This window comes from Ailuropoda melanoleuca, chromosome 9, assembly GCF_002007445.2.
Source record: "Ailuropoda melanoleuca isolate Jingjing chromosome 9, ASM200744v2, whole genome shotgun sequence".
NCBI lineage: Eukaryota > Metazoa > Chordata > Mammalia > Carnivora > Ursidae > Ailuropoda > Ailuropoda melanoleuca.
In genome coordinates this window covers 102,932,317-102,946,241 of record NC_048226.1, presented here as the reverse complement: position 1 = coordinate 102,946,241, position 13,925 = coordinate 102,932,317, and the positions used below count along the sequence as shown (strand labels likewise).

Genomic DNA, 13,925 nt, shown 5'->3' with positions numbered 1-13,925 from the left:
CCCGCCCCGCCGTCTGCGCAGGCCCCGCCCCGTCCCGCGACCCACAGGGCCTGGGCCCGAAGGTCGAGCAGCTGGGAGTGGGGCTCCCTCGCCCGCCCCGGCTCCCCCGGGCCTCTTCCTGCTAAAAGAGCCCAGACCCACCAGTCCGTGGGCTTCCGTGGCGCGTCCACCTCCGAAAGACCTGTTCCGGGCCCGGGGCTTTGGGCCGCAGCCCGGGGCACTGGGAACCGGGTAATGAGGGGCATTAGGTCTTGGCTTCCCCACCTACCCCGCTCTGGCTGCCCCTCAGGCAGCCGTCGGAGCTGGGTCTGCAGCTCCCGCTCTGCCCGGGGCCCCTTCTGGACCGGAACCCCCCCATCGTCTCCCCACCCCGGCTCTGCCCCGACTGTCAACCCGTGGATGACCCCAGGCCTGGGGCCTGATCCGCAGTCTCTGTTCAGTTCTGCCAGGACTGCCGGCGGAAGAGTCGCTGCTGGACGCCAGGCCCCTCATCATGGGCGGCCCCGAGGGGCGTTTCCATTTTGCCGTGGACCGCGGAGGTACCTTCACGGATGTCTTTGCCCAGTGCCCCGGGGGGCACGTGAGGGTCTTGAAGCTGCTCTCCGAGGACCCTGCCAACTACGCGGACGCGCCGACCGAGGGCATCCGCCGCATCCTGGAGCAGGTGGCCAGGGCAGGGCGGCGGGCTGGGGTGGGCCCTGGGACCAGAGGCGCGACACTAACCATGTGCTTCCCAGGAGGGGGGCATGCCGTTGCCCCGGGACCGGCCGCTGGACACCAGTCGCATTGCCAGCATCCGCATGGGCACCACGGTGGCCACCAACGCGTTGCTGGAGCGGCGGGGGGAGCGGGTGGCACTGCTGGTGACACGTGGCTTCCGAGACCTGCTGCACGTGGGCACTCAGGCCCGGGAGGACCTCTTCGATCTGGTGAGCTCACCCACCCCAGCTGGTGCTGGGTCCATCCGCTCCTGGTTTCCCAGGGACGCCATGGCCCCTCAGGGAGGACAGTCCTCGAAGGGTCCGTGCCGACCCAAGGCCACCAGCTGATAGGCAGAAGGGAGGTTCCAGCACCCCCAGCAGGCAGGGTGTCCCCCAAGCCCTCAGAGTGTCACAGGTAGTCCTGTTCCTGCCTGCCCCCATGCCCTGTCCTGGATTCCGGGTGTGGAGCGACCCAAGACAAACTGATCAGGGCTAAGGGTAGGAGCGCTCCCTCCCAACCCTCCCCCACAGCCCCTGCTGCATTCCTAGAGGGAGCTGCCCTTGTGGGGGTGGGGCAGTTGGCTGCACTCAGGTGCTTGGGGCAGAGAGCCGCCCCCTGGGTGGGCCTTGCTGGGGCCCGCCCTGTCTGACTAGGTCTCCTGGGCCTGCTCCCTGGCCTGTTGGGACACATCCCCTCGCCTGCACTGCCCCGCCCACGCAGGACCCCAGCGAGGACCCTCAGGCCTGGGCCTTCTCTGAGCCTCTGCCTGCCCCCAGGCTGTGCCCATGCCTGAGGTACTGTATGAAGAGGTGCTGGAGGTGGACGAGCGCGTGGTGCTGTATCGCGGGGAGCCGGGCGCAGGGACACCTGTCAAAGGTGCGGTGCCTCGGGTGTCGGGGTGTGGGGGCAGCAGGCCCTCATGGGCCTTTGAGCGGGTGGTAACGGGCTTCCTGGCAGGCCGCACAGGGGACCTGCTGGAGGTGCAACAGCCCGTGGACCTCGGGGGTCTGCGAGGGAAGCTGGAGGGGCTCCTGTCCCGAGGCATCCGCAGCCTGGCCGTGGTGCTCATGCACTCCTACGCGTGAGTGCGGGCTGGCCAGGGGCTCCGGGTGGTGGGCGGGAGGCTGTGGGCAGGAGGACCACTGGGTCATTGTTACAGGTGGGCCCAGCACGAGCAGCAGGTGGGCGCGCTGGCCCAGGAGCTGGGCTTCACACACGTGTCCCTGTCCTCGGAGGCCATGCCCATGGTTCGCATCGTGCCCCGGGGGCACACGGCCTGTGCCGACGCCTACCTGACACCCACCATACAGCGTTACGTGGAGGGCTTCCGCCGTGGCTTCCAGGGCCAGCTCAAGGTGAGGCGCCTGCGCCTGCCTTCTCCCAGCCACCCCCACCGTGTGCCCGCCCAGCCCCTCACTGTCCAGCTGCTCGCCCCCAGGACGTGCAGGTGCTGTTCATGCGCTCTGATGGTGGCCTGGCACCCATGGACTCCTTCAGCGGCTCCCGCGCTGTGCTGTCTGGACCTGCTGGGGGTGTGGTGGGCTATGCAGCCACCACCTACCGGGTGGAGGGCGGCCAGCCCGTCATCGGCTTTGACATGGGAGGTATGAAGGCTGAAGGGTGGGGTCAGGAGTCTCGCCCGCAGGACCAGACGATGCCGGGCATCCAGGTCCGTGAGTTGACTCCTCATACCCCTTTCCCCCACCAGGCACATCCACCGATGTGAGCCGCTATGCTGGGGAGTTTGAGCATGTCTTTGAGGCCAGCACAGCTGGTGTCACCCTCCAGGCCCCCCAGCTGGACATCAACACAGTGGCAGCTGGTGGGGGCTCCCGCCTCTTCTTTAGGTCAGCCCCTGCACCTGGGCTGGGGCCCCCTAGCCCTGCCTCCCAACGCACCTCTAAGTCCAGTCCTCCCTCTCCCAGGTCCGGCCTCTTTGTGGTGGGGCCTGAGTCTGCAGGAGCCCATCCTGGCCCTGCCTGCTACCGCAAAGGTAAGAGCTGGGATCTGCCCCACCAGGCCCCTTCCCATGCTGCCCAGGCCCACCCCACCCCTTCGGCCCTGCTCCTGCTGCCCAGTACTGGACCCCATCTCCAGCCCCCAACCCCCACACCGTGCACGCCTCCCAGGGGGTCCCGTGACAGTGACGGATGCTAATCTGGTTCTGGGACGCCTACTGCCTGCCTCCTTCCCCTGCATTTTTGGGCCGGGAGAGGACCAGCCACTGTCCCCTGAAGCCTCCCGAAAGGCCCTGGAGGCTGTGGCTACTGAGGTCAACAGCTTCCTGACTAACGGGCCTTGCCCGGCCTCCCCGCTGAGCCTGGAGGAGGTAGCCATGGGGTTCGTGCGTGTGGCCAACGAGGCCATGTGCCGGCCCATCCGTGCGCTCACGCAGGTACGCCTGACCTGCCCTCTCCTTTGCCTGCCCTGCCCTCCAGCCCTGCTCCCCACTCCCACGCCTCCCACTCAGGCAACCCAACAGCGGGGGGGGGGGNGGGGGGGGGGAGCGGTCGCGGGGGGGCGGTCGGGGGCCAGACAGGGTGGGGAATGCCCACTGCCCCCTCTTCTGGCTTCCCAGGCACGAGGCCATGATCCCTCAGCCCACGTGCTGGCTTGCTTTGGGGGAGCTGGTGGGCAGCATGCTTGTGCCATCGCCCGGGCCCTGGGCATGGACACTGTGCACATTCACAGGTATGTGTGGGAGTGGCCCCCGTGTGCTAGGCTGGGGGGCTGGCTTCGGGAGGCACCCCCACATTGCCGAGGCCCCTGTCCCACAGGCACAGTGGGCTGCTGTCGGCACTGGGGCTGGCCCTGGCAGACGTGGTGCACGAGGCGCAGGAGCCATGCTCCTTGCCTTATGCGCCTGAGACCTTTGCGCAGCTGGACCAGAGGCTGAGCCGCCTGGAGGAGCAGTGTGTGGACGCCCTGCGGGCCCAGGGCTTTCCCAGGTGCAGCTCAAGGGGCTGGGGTGGGCTTGGCCACGCAGAGGGCTTGCAGCAGCCCAGCCACCACCTAGTTGGATTTACCGCCTGATTTCCCAGATAGTGCTGGGGCCCCCGTGGGCGGTGGTTAAGGAGGGCTGGACCCCTGCATGCCCGGGGAGGAAGGACAGGAGTCCTCTCGGGGGCCCCGTGTGAGTGCCCCTCCTGCCCCACTGCCGCAGGTCCCATATCAGCACCGAGAGCTTCCTGCATCTACGCTACCAGGGCACCGACTGTGCGCTGATGGTGTCTGCCCACCTGCACCCGGCCACTGCCCGCTCGCCCCGGGCCGGAGACTTTGGGGCAGCCTTTGTGGAGAGGTACGTGAACTCTGTGTCCTGGGAGCGCTGGTGGGGGCCTGCCAGCCCGGCCACCTTGCCCTGAGAGTTCCCTCGGGGCCGGTGGACACACAGGTACATGAGGGAGTTTGGCTTCGTCATCCCCGAGCGGCCAGTGGTGGTAGACGACGTGCGTGTGAGGGGCACTGGCCGCAGTGGCCTTCGCCTTGAAGATGTCCCCAGAGCTCAGACTGGGCCTCCCCGGGTAGACAAGGTGGGTGGCTCTGGCTCTGCCCGCCCACCCACAGCCGCAGGGACATGGGGACAGGTGTGGATGGGGAGACCCAGGGAGGGAGCTGGGCCTAGGAACCTGACCCCTCTCACACCCTCCTCAGATGACCCAGTGCTACTTTGAGGGGGGGTACCAGGAAACCCCCGTATACCTGTTGGGAGAGCTGGGCTACGGGCACAAGCTTCAGGGGCCCTGCCTCATCATTGACAGCAACAGGTGGGCTGAGGCCTGGCTGGGGGTGGCCATGGGAGTGAGGGCAGGGGCCACAGCTGCCAGGGCACGGGTGATCTCAGGGGTCCTGGCGGAGGGTTCTCTGGCCCAAGGCTACGGGAATATGAAGGACTCTGGGGTCCCATTATGGTTGGTGTGTCCCCCAGCCTGGGGATGTGGGGTCCCTATTTGGGATGCGGGCTCTGGCTTGGCGCCTGCAGCCTCTTACGCCCCTACCCTCAGCACCATCCTGGTGGAGCCGGGCTGCCAGGCCGAGGTGACTGAGACGGGGGACATCCGCATCTCTGTGGGGGCGGAGGCCCCAAGCACGGTGGGCGCCCAGCTTGACCCCATCCACCTGTCCATCTTCTCACACCGCTTTATGAGCATTGCTGGTGAGCGGCCCTGCCCCCTGCGGGGTGGGGGGGGGCGTGCATACCAGGCAGGCAGAGGCACAGGCCCTGTGGCTGGAGGCAGGGCTGTGCGGAGAAAGGCGGAGTATGACCCAGGGGAAGGGTGCACAGCGTGGTCCTGGTGCTGGGATGGCCAGCCCCCCTGCACCAGCGGGCCTTGGGCAGTGCGTGTACCTAACTCCCACCAGCAGCCATGGGATCTGTGGGCAGGAAGCAGGCTCGGCACAGCGAACCTGTCTGTGCAGGGTCGGGCCGGGTACGTGCTGGGGGCGCTGAGTCCTGTGCCTCAGTGCCAGCTTCTTACTGTGCTGGGCAAGCTGGAGGCTCGGTGTGGGGTCCCAGGTCCTTGGTGAGGCTCCAGGCGGGGATGGAGAGGAAGGGGGTGCCCCTCCCCCAGCCAAGGCCTGGCCTGGCTCCAGCCTCACTGTGTGCAGGTGAGCCACCACCGCCCTTGGGGCCTTGAAGGCAGCGGGTCCCGCCTCTTCGTAGTCTAGGGCTGTGCTGTGGGTGGGGTGGGGCCAGCGGGTGCCTGGTCACTCTGTGCCCCCAGAGCAGATGGGCCGCATCCTGCAGCGCACAGCCATCTCTACCAACATCAAGGAGCGTCTGGACTTCTCCTGCGCCCTCTTTGGGCCGGACGGGGGGCTGGTGTCCAACGCCCCCCACATCCCTGTGCACCTGGGCGCCATGCAGGAGACCGTGCAGTTCCAGGTTTGGCGGGTCCCCTGTCTGCTTCTCCTACCCCGCTCCTCACCTCCGCCCTTCCAACTCGGGACCGTCTCCTGGCTTCAGATCCAGCAGTTGGGGGCTGACCTGCGCCCTGGCGACGTGCTGCTGAGCAACCACCCCAGCGCTGGGGGCAGCCACCTGCCAGACCTGACTGTCATCACACCGGTGAGGGCCTCTTCCCGCTGTCTCTGGGGGGCAAGGGTGGCTGGCCCAGCTGACAGTTGCTCTCCACCGCCAGGTGTTTTGGCCAGGTCAGACTCGGCCTGTGTTCTATGTGGCTAGCCGCGGGCATCATGCAGACATCGGGGGCATCACACCAGGCTCCATGCCCCCCCACTCCACCACGCTGCAGCAGGAGGGCGCTGTCTTTCTGTCTTTCAAACTCGTCCAGGGGGGAGTCTTCCAGGAGGAGGGTGAGTGGGGGTGGGGTCGGGGCGATGGCGAGGAAGGGAGGAGGATTCAGTGGGCTGGCACACATGGCTGCTCCTTACAGCAAGGCCAGGGGGGCACTGGGACACAGCCTACTGGCCTGGGCCCGCCTTGAGCCTGGGGGAGCCAGCCGGCGACCCCACAGTCATTGCAGATCATCTCTCAGAGATGACCAGAGGAGCTGAGGCAAACTCTACCTGGGCCCAGGAAGGCCTCAGTGATTTTGGGGGTGGGGAACTGGCCAGGACACCCATGGCACGGGGCAGGGAGAGGAGCCGTTGCAAGATAGGCAGCTGCTCGTGGTGGTGACGGTCTGCATTGTGTTTGCACTGGGTCTGGGGGCTGCAGAGAAGCGGTGAGGATGGGGGCCAGGGACGCAGGCTCTTAGAGAACTTTCTTGGGCCTGGGTCTGAGTCATTGGGTAGTGCGGTGGCCACGAAGGGCTTCAGTGGGCCTGCACCGGTCTGCCTACACACCATGAAAGCCTTCAGCCTACGTGCTGAGTGAATGGGGGGTTGGAGGGTGGCCCAGAGGCCAGGCTGAGTGGGGTGGGGGGTGGCTGTGGTTGCCCTGCGTGATGCTGACCCCCGAGCTGGGCAGCAGAAGTGGGGGTAGGGACTGCTGTCTTGGAGATCAAGGTTAGCCTTTGATGGGATTTGGGGGCGGGGGTGAGGAGTCAAGTTTGGATGGCTAGAGGATGGAGGGAGGCTCTGGCACCGAGCGGGCACAAAGCAGCTGCAGGGAAGTTGGGGCCAAAGATGCAGTGTGGTCCAGGGGACGGGCAGTGGAAGATTCAGAGCTGGTGTGAGGCTTTGGGGGGGCCTGGGAGCCCAGGGGGCATCCCAGAGTGAGGGTAGGTAGCGTGGGCAGGATGGAGGGTGGGGTAACAGAGCCGCAGGCTGCTGTGGGTGCTGAAGACACAAACAGAGTGACCCAGGCCTGGCTGCTCCCTTGGTGAGGATGGACAGAGCAGAGGTCAAGGGGCAGGGATCATGGGAGGGACATGTGCAGGCGTGTGACAGAGGACGCGGTGGCCAGGGAGCCTGAGAGAGTACTGTGACCCAGACTAGGGAGAGAGGCTTTCTGGGGCTTGCCAGGGTGTAGAGGCCTAGTTCAGATTTGTTTGGGGGCGGGGTAGGAGGCACAGAGAGCCAGCTGATGGCCTTTCACAGCAGTTGAGAGAGGGCCCTGGGGGCAGTGTGATTGGGGGAGGGTCAAGGGACGTGGTGTGAGAGGGGAGGGAAGCCCAGAAGGGGCAGGAGGGAGTGGGGCAGGAGGTGGGGAGGTGGGGCAGGAGGAATTCACTGGTGGGAGCAGAGTTTGCTGAGGGAAGGACCCCCCCGCCTGCCCCGGGGAACCTCCCAGCTCCTGTGAGGTCACAGGCAAAGCTGTCTGTCCTAGTCTAGGGTGCCCTGGGGGGCTGGAGTGTGCGAAGGAGAAGGTTGAGCAGGTGGGAGGAGGCTGGGGGTTTTTGGGGTGCTGGGGGAGTCAGCAGGGTTGTGGGGGAGCCAGTGAAGGGCCAACATGGGGTGCCCCACACGGTGCCCAGCAGAGGTGAAGTCGGTGGGGAACAGGGCACCAGGCAGCCCCAGGGGCCCGAGGTGGTTCAATGGTGACCTCCTCCATCCAGCGGTAACTGAGGCCCTGCGGGCTCCAGGCAAGATTCCTGGCTGTAGCGGTACTCGGAACCTGCACGACAATCTGTCGGACCTCCGTGCACAGGTGGCAGCCAACCAGAAGGGCATCCAGCTGGTGGGAGAGCTCATTGGGCAGTATGGCCTGGATGTGGTGCAGGCCTATATGGGCCATATTCAGGTGGGCCGAGGGGGCAGGAGCAGGGGGGCAGCTCTGTGCCTGCCCCCAGGAAGCTGGGTGGGGAGGTGGGGAGCACCCGCCCCACCTGGACGGCGGCATGGCTGCCGGGTGAACATGCTGTCTGCCAGGCAAACGCTGAGCTGGCCGTGCGGGACATGCTGAGGGCCTTTGGAACCTCCCGGCAGGCCCGAGGCCTGCCCCTGGAGGTGTCGGCAGAGGACCACATGGACGACGGTTCCCCCATCCGACTCCGCGTGCAGATCAACCTGAGTCAGGTCAGGCTGCAGCGGCAGGGCTGAGGGCATCGAGGTGTGGCCGCCTGGCTGCTGCTGACCTCTCCCCCCTCCCTCCCGTGGGCAGGGCAGCGCAGTATTTGACTTCAGCGGCACCGGGCCTGAGGTGTTTGGCAACCTCAACGCACCACGGGCCATCACGCTGTCCGCCCTCATCTACTGCCTGCGCTGTCTGGTGGGCCGAGACATCCCGCTCAACCAGGTGCACGGGGGCGGACCGTGTCACCCTGAATGATCCTGGGGGCCAGTCAGCCTGACCACGGACTGGTCCTGGGGTGCTGGTGGTAGGGGCACGTGTATTCCCCAGCTGCCCTGAGAGCCGGCCCCTCCCCCACAGGGCTGCCTGGCTCCGGTGCGTGTCGTGATTCCTAGGGGCTCCATCCTGGACCCATCCCCTGAAGCGGCTGTGGTGGGTGGCAACGTGCTGACGTCACAGCGCGTGGTGGATGTCATCCTAGGGGCCTTCGGGGCCTGTGCCGCCTCACAGGTGCGGCGGGTGGGTGGGCATGCTCTTCCATGTTGGGGTGGGGGGTGTCCCTCCAGCCCAGCGCCAATGCCGCTTGCCCCTGGCAGGGCTGCATGAACAATGTGACCCTGGGCAATGCCCACATGGGATACTACGAGACGGTGGCGGGCGGCGCGGGCGCGGGCCCCGGCTGGCACGGGCGCAGCGGCGTGCACAGCCACATGACCAACACCCGCATCACCGACCCCGAGATCCTGGAGAGCAGGTGAGCGGCGAGGGCCGGGGGGGCCCGGGGGCCCGGGAGCCCGGGCGGGCGGCGCTGAGCCCCTGGCCCGCGCAGGTACCCGGTCATCGTGCGCCGCTTCGAGCTGAGGCTGGGGTCCGGGGGCCTCGGCCGCTTCCGGGGCGGCGACGGCGTCGTCCGCGAGTTGCTCTTCCGCGAGGAGGCGCTGCTGTCTGTGCTGACCGAGCGCCGCGCCTTCCGGCCCTACGGCCTCCACGGTGAGCAGCCGCGATCCCCTGCGGCCGGGGGTCCTCCGGTCTCCCCACCAACCTCCTCCGCCTCTCCCATCCCGGCCTCCTGGGCTCCCCCGACCTAGTGTCTTCCCGCAGGGGGCGAGCCCGGCGCCCGTGGCCTAAACCTTTTGATCCGCAAGGACGGCCGGACGGTGAATCTGGGGGGGAAGACGTCGGTGCCCGTGTACCCCGGGGTAAGGGTCGAGCTCTATCCTCTTTCATTTCTGCCCGCCCCCTATTGATCGGCATTCCACAGAGGGTGAGCAGAGTTGCAAAGATGACCAGACACGGAGTTTAATTTGGTTTCTGAAGGGAAGAGGGCGCGCAGTGGGCCCCCGCGGTACAGTGGGTCCCGTGGACGCGCTGCCCCGGGGGCGAGGGAATGGGACCGCAGCGGGAGGCGGCGTGCGGGGAGGGCATGCCCGCCCTGAGCCTGCCCTCTGTTCCACAGGACGTGTTCTGCCTCCACACACCAGGCGGTGGGGGCTACGGGGACCCGGATGACCCCGCCCCGCAGCTGCCGGGGTCGCCCCAGCAGTCCCCGGCCTTCCCTGAGCGCGGCAGCGTCTACGAGTACCGCAGAGCCCAGGAGGCGGTGTGAGGGAGGGCCCCCACAATAAACAGCTCTTAAGTCGCCCTGTCCCCGCGGCAACGGGCCAGGCTCACGCTCTGCGTCCGTGTCCGTCTTTCCACCCGGCCTCGCAACTGTCGCCAGCGTGCGTGTGCCGGCAGGGCGCGGACACTCGGAGCCGAAGTCCCACGGCCAGGTGGTCTGTGAGCCCCGCCAGGGCGGTGCTGAAGGTCACCTGCTCCACCTCCTGGGGGCAGGAGTCAGGGGTTGAGGGGTCGCCCCAGCTCCAGCCGGCCCAGCGCCCGGAATTCCGGCACTTACTGGGCTAAGCGGGCCTCCGGCCACTCCCCGGTACATGACGTAGTCTACGCGCCGGCCCCGCCAGGGCTTAGCCCGGGGGCCTCCGCCGGGAGGGCCTGCCAGGTAGCGGCGGCGCCCTTCCTCCTGCTCCAGGGCCCTGAGGACGGGCGGTGTTACCGCGGCCAGCGCTCCCCTCCGTCCTGGGCGGTGCCTGACCCCCGGTCGCCACTCACCTCCGTAGCATCTCTGGGGAGCAGGCCACCGAGCAGCGCAGGGTGGAAGTGCTCAGCATCGTGCCTGGGGGAGGGCGAGGAGGGCGGTCATGGGGGGGGGGAGCCGCGGCCCCGGAGCCCTCCCTAGGACAGCTCCCCGCCCGGGCGCCGTACCCAGGGCCCAGGGCTGCTCCCGGCGAGTGCCCAGACGGCAGGGGTCCCGGAACTGGCTGAAGAGCTCGTGCTCCTGCTCCTTCGCGTGGTCTGCGGGGAGAGGTCAACGCTCGGTGGGCGGGGCCAGGCTGCCCAGCCCCGCCCCTTCGCAGCCTGCCCCTCACCTAAACAACAGTTGTCGAAGTTGAGGTCACCCAGAAGCACGCTGAAGGCCACGGCCTCGCCACTCTGGCGGCTCTCGCCTTCAAACTGCTCGATCCAGTCCAGTAGAACCGTCAGCTGCTTACAGCGCAAGGGCCCGTCCCCTGCGGGGGTGGGGGAGGATGTCTGAGCCCAGATGCGCACCCGCCGCCCCGCCCCGATCTGTGAGCCCTCCAGGGCGCTCCACCCAGCTCGCGGTGCTCCGGGCAGTGAACAAACGGTGGGGGAAGCGGAGATGCAGACGAGGGTTGGGACCTGCCGGTGCCAGGGTGAGAGGCGAGACTGCCCGTCCACGTGCTGACCATCCCGTCCGCGAGGCTCACCGCTCGGCGCATGCAAATGCGTGCAGTGCAGGAAGCCCACGATGCGCCGCCCATCCAGGAAGCCCACCAGCGCCTGCAACACCGTGGACGGCCCCAGCAACTCTCGCCGGTTTGGCCCCACGCCCAGCCCTCTCCCCAGCCAGGTAGCGCCGCCGCCGGTGGGCCTGTACCTGTGCGGAAAGCAGTCCCTTGGAGGCCAGCGCGTCCTCGCGACGTGCGTGGGGGAAGGATCGGAAGGCGGCGCGCAGCAGCGGGTAACGCGAGACCAGCAGCAGCCCGCTGCCGAGCAGCTTGAGGTGAGGCCCGGGCTGCAGGCCGAAGGAGCCTACGTCGTACAGCACCGGGCCCAGGTTGGGCGCCAGGTGGCCGAGAAGGCGGCGCGCCGCGCGCAGGTCAAACACCTCCTGCAGGCACACGAAGTCCAGACCTGCCGGCACCGCGGCCGTCAGCACCCCATCCGGCGTCCCAGGCCCTGGCGAACTGCAGCCCGTAGTCCCATATCGCGACGGCCGCAGGCCGGCGAGCAGCACGGCGCCCACAGCCTCGGCCCGCCGCTGGCTGTGCCGCAAGTTGTTGAAGCGCGCTAGCCCGTCGGGGAGCAGGCACAGGTTGGCGCTGAGGAAGCCAAAGCAGCGCGCGGGCTCAGCTGGGGGGCGCCAGGGCGCTGGGGGCGCCCAGCACTGCGGAGGCGGCCGGTAGCAGAAGGGGCGGCGCCAAGCCTGCAGGGGCAGCCAGAGCAGCAGGCCCGGCAGTGCCAGGGGCAGGCCGACCAGGAGCAGCAGCAGCAGCGCCGCCACGGCGCCCGCTGCTGCTCTCAGCGCTTTCCGGCAGCTCGGGCGCGCCACCGGCGCCCAGCAGCCCAGCAGCTGGTCCAGGGCCCAGTAAGCCGGAAAGAGCAGGGCTCGGGCCAGGCGGTGGAGGGCGTGCAGTACAGGGTGCAGAAAAGGAGAGGGCCGTAGGGCACCGGGCGTTGGGGGCCAGTCGGGAGTGGATTGCATGGCGCGCGGGGCTTCTCGGCCTCGGGACGCCCGGGCGACTCAGTCGCTTCCGGCGTGCGAATCGATTCGTCGGTGCGTCCGCGGGAGCTGCAGGGGAGTCGCGGGTCAAGGCTACGTGGCACAGCCTGTGCGCGGAGCCGGGAAGGTGCTGTGCTCCGGGAGAGTGGGGGCGCGGGCGGAAACCAGAGAGCCCGGGAAGCCGCGCTCTCCTCACCCGCGCGGAGTCTTGGCGGCCGTTGGGGAGAACAAAAGGGAAAGCGAAAGAGACTCTGGTTTCGCAGCCACGCCTCAGATCCTCCTCGCCCCACCCCGCCCTCCCCCAAGGCTGCAGGGAGAACCCCTAGACCTGCCCGCGGGGGCCTGGGGTGCAGCTTGCACCAAGTGGAGAACGATCCTTTTTAGCGCAGGCGGGCTGGTGAAGGGAGTGCGGTGCGTCCTGTGTCCAGCTCCCGCCCTTCTCCCCGCAAGTCAGCGCCTAATTGCCAGGGCCCTCCCGTTGCCCAGACTGCAGGGTCTACGCCACCCCCACCCGTCTGTCTGAGTTGCAGTGTCCAGCAACTGAGTTCAGACACATCCCCAGAGGAGGGACGGACTCCGAGCCGCCTAACCAGCGCTCCGCAGAGCTTCCCCCAGAGGCCTGACCCCCGTGGTGATGGCTCTGTGACCCTACCCCAAGGAGCTTCCAATCTGGGGGTAAGGGACCGTTGGCTGGGCTTTGTGCCGCAGGCTCCCCCCCCACCCCCCGCCCCCGGGTCACGTGAGCCACGTGGAAACCAGCCCCCCACGCCGGGAGCCGGGAGCCCTTTCGCACCTGCTCCGTTGGTTTCCGGGATGTGCTGCCTCGTGGTGCCTCGGCTCCTTCAGGTGCTGCCTGGGCCCCCACCTTTCCAATCTGAGCTGTGAACCAGACCCCACAGCTGTCCTGGTTGGCTCTTAAATTGCCTTGTAGTTTGAGTCAGGGCTGCCATTAACCGTACTGGCAGGGAGCTGGAGGGGGGGCTTCAGCCTCCCCCACTCCCGGTTCTGCAGGAGTCCCTGAGCTCCTTTGGAAACCAAGAGCTGGTGCTGGCTGTGTTCCCTGTTCCTGGTGCGTCTTGATGCCGGGCCTTCTCTCTGTAGCAGACAGAGCTACATTTCTATCTATAGATCTGACTTATCTGTATGTGGAGTCCTTCCCTGCCTTTCCCAGGGGTCTGGCTGGATCCCGGAAGTAGCGGGCCTGGGAGTGGGGAGGGCAGAGAGGCAGGGAGCTCCTGCTCCCCGCCCCCAGCCCCCTCCTTCCCTGCATTCCCAGCTGGTTCTCCAGGAGCCTCCTATGCTGAGGTCCTCCTTGCCACCTCCTCAGCCCACCTTCTGCCTCCCATTGCAAGCTCCAGCCTCCTTCCCTTCCTTAGACAGGTCCTCTCCTGTTCCCTTTGTGGGCCAGAGGCCACTCTGTGGGCTGCCCCCACTGCCCTTCTCTCGTCTCGCACACACACCCTGGAAAGGACAAGCATCCTGCCTACACTGCTTGGTTTCCTGCACTGTCCACAGGGCCTTCCCCATCTGTCTACAGGTTACCCCTCCCGGTGTCCTGTCTTACATCCCCCACCCCCACTCCACCCCTTTCCCATTCGGCCTGTGCCCGGCCCCTGCAGCAGGTAGGTGCTGCCCTCTCCAGCTCAGCCTCAGAGCCCTGTGAAGCTGGCCTCTTCGTGCTGAAACCAGCAGTGCCTTAGGAATTGGCCACATTTCCCTGGACTGCCCCTTGGCTCAGGTTTGGGTAAGGCTACTTTCTCCTGGTTCCCTCCCCTCCCTCTAACATCCTCTTGCCCTCAACAGAGGGTCCAAAGCCCTCCCTGCCCCCTCTCCTGCTCCTCCCGCTCCTGGCCTAGTACAGAGGGAAGGATTCCCATATCCACATCCTGTCTCCTCCCCACTTCTGCCTTGCACTCTGCACCCAGGCTTCAGCCCCAGGCACATCACTAATGCTGCTGGCACAGAGCTTCTTGCTCTTCCCCTCCAAGTCTCCAAGTCTTTGGG

General features: G+C 67.4%; 2 protein-coding genes across 7 annotated transcripts in view; one reads left to right on the top strand and one right to left on the bottom strand.

The window, feature by feature from the left end:
• Positions 1-9,789, top strand: part of OPLAH (5-oxoprolinase, ATP-hydrolysing) — a 10,165-nt gene extending 376 nt beyond the window's left edge. Inside the window, exons 1-27 of one of the 5 annotated variants that reach the window (XM_002922073.4) lie at positions 31-231; positions 441-664; positions 738-929; positions 1,479-1,578; positions 1,660-1,783; positions 1,862-2,057; positions 2,141-2,306; positions 2,411-2,549; positions 2,628-2,695; positions 2,832-3,097; positions 3,281-3,393; positions 3,480-3,650; positions 3,866-4,003; positions 4,097-4,235; positions 4,357-4,469; positions 4,707-4,858; positions 5,427-5,587; positions 5,669-5,770; positions 5,844-6,018; positions 7,665-7,849; positions 7,978-8,124; positions 8,210-8,344; positions 8,480-8,629; positions 8,716-8,873; positions 8,949-9,109; positions 9,221-9,318; positions 9,576-9,789. In XM_002922073.4, the coding sequence (XP_002922119.2) occupies positions 494-664; positions 738-929; positions 1,479-1,578; positions 1,660-1,783; positions 1,862-2,057; positions 2,141-2,306; positions 2,411-2,549; positions 2,628-2,695; positions 2,832-3,097; positions 3,281-3,393; positions 3,480-3,650; positions 3,866-4,003; positions 4,097-4,235; positions 4,357-4,469; positions 4,707-4,858; positions 5,427-5,587; positions 5,669-5,770; positions 5,844-6,018; positions 7,665-7,849; positions 7,978-8,124; positions 8,210-8,344; positions 8,480-8,629; positions 8,716-8,873; positions 8,949-9,109; positions 9,221-9,318; positions 9,576-9,725 (3,870 nt within the window). In that variant the 5' untranslated portion in view covers positions 31-231; positions 441-493 and the 3' untranslated portion in view covers positions 9,726-9,789. Of the gene's footprint in view, positions 1-29; positions 232-440; positions 665-737; positions 930-1,422; positions 1,579-1,659; positions 1,784-1,861; positions 2,058-2,140; positions 2,307-2,410; positions 2,550-2,627; positions 2,696-2,831; positions 3,098-3,280; positions 3,394-3,479; positions 3,651-3,865; positions 4,004-4,096; positions 4,236-4,356; positions 4,470-4,706; positions 4,859-5,426; positions 5,588-5,668; positions 5,771-5,843; positions 6,019-7,664; positions 7,850-7,977; positions 8,125-8,209; positions 8,345-8,479; positions 8,630-8,715; positions 8,874-8,948; positions 9,110-9,220; positions 9,319-9,575 lie in introns of those variants that run through there. The other 4 variants (XM_034668757.1, XM_034668758.1, XM_034668759.1 and 1 more) reach the window with 4 other exon arrangements.
• Positions 9,394-12,149, bottom strand: LOC100481103. Of its 2 annotated transcripts, XM_011228550.3 has the most exons (7): positions 11,076-12,149; positions 10,906-10,978; positions 10,546-10,686; positions 10,382-10,471; positions 10,229-10,292; positions 10,017-10,152; positions 9,394-9,942 (listed from the first exon to the last, which is right to left on the bottom strand). In XM_011228550.3, the coding sequence occupies exons 1-7, from the start codon at positions 11,901-11,903 to the stop codon at positions 9,787-9,789; spliced, it is 1,488 nt and encodes a 495-aa protein (XP_011226852.2). In that variant the 5' UTR covers positions 11,904-12,149; the 3' UTR covers positions 9,394-9,786. The 2 variants fall into 2 exon arrangements, with proteins under 2 accessions (XP_011226852.2, XP_034524652.1); XM_034668761.1 differs by having other exon boundaries at positions 10,546-10,978.
• Between the last annotated feature and the right edge of the window lie 1,776 nt (positions 12,150-13,925).

Coding starts and splice junctions, on each gene's coding strand:
- LOC100481103 (XM_034668761.1), bottom strand. CDS start 11,903: ATGCAATCCACTCCCGACTGGCCCCCAACGCCCGGTGCCCTACGGCCC. Junction 10,293..10,381: donor GGAGCAGCCCTGGGCCCTGG/GTACGGCGCCCG, acceptor GCCCTCCCCCAG/GCACGATGCTGAGCACTTCC. Junction 9,943..10,016: donor CCGGAGGCCCGCTTAGCCCA/GTAAGTGCCGGA, acceptor TCCTGCCCCCAG/GAGGTGGAGCAGGTGACCTT.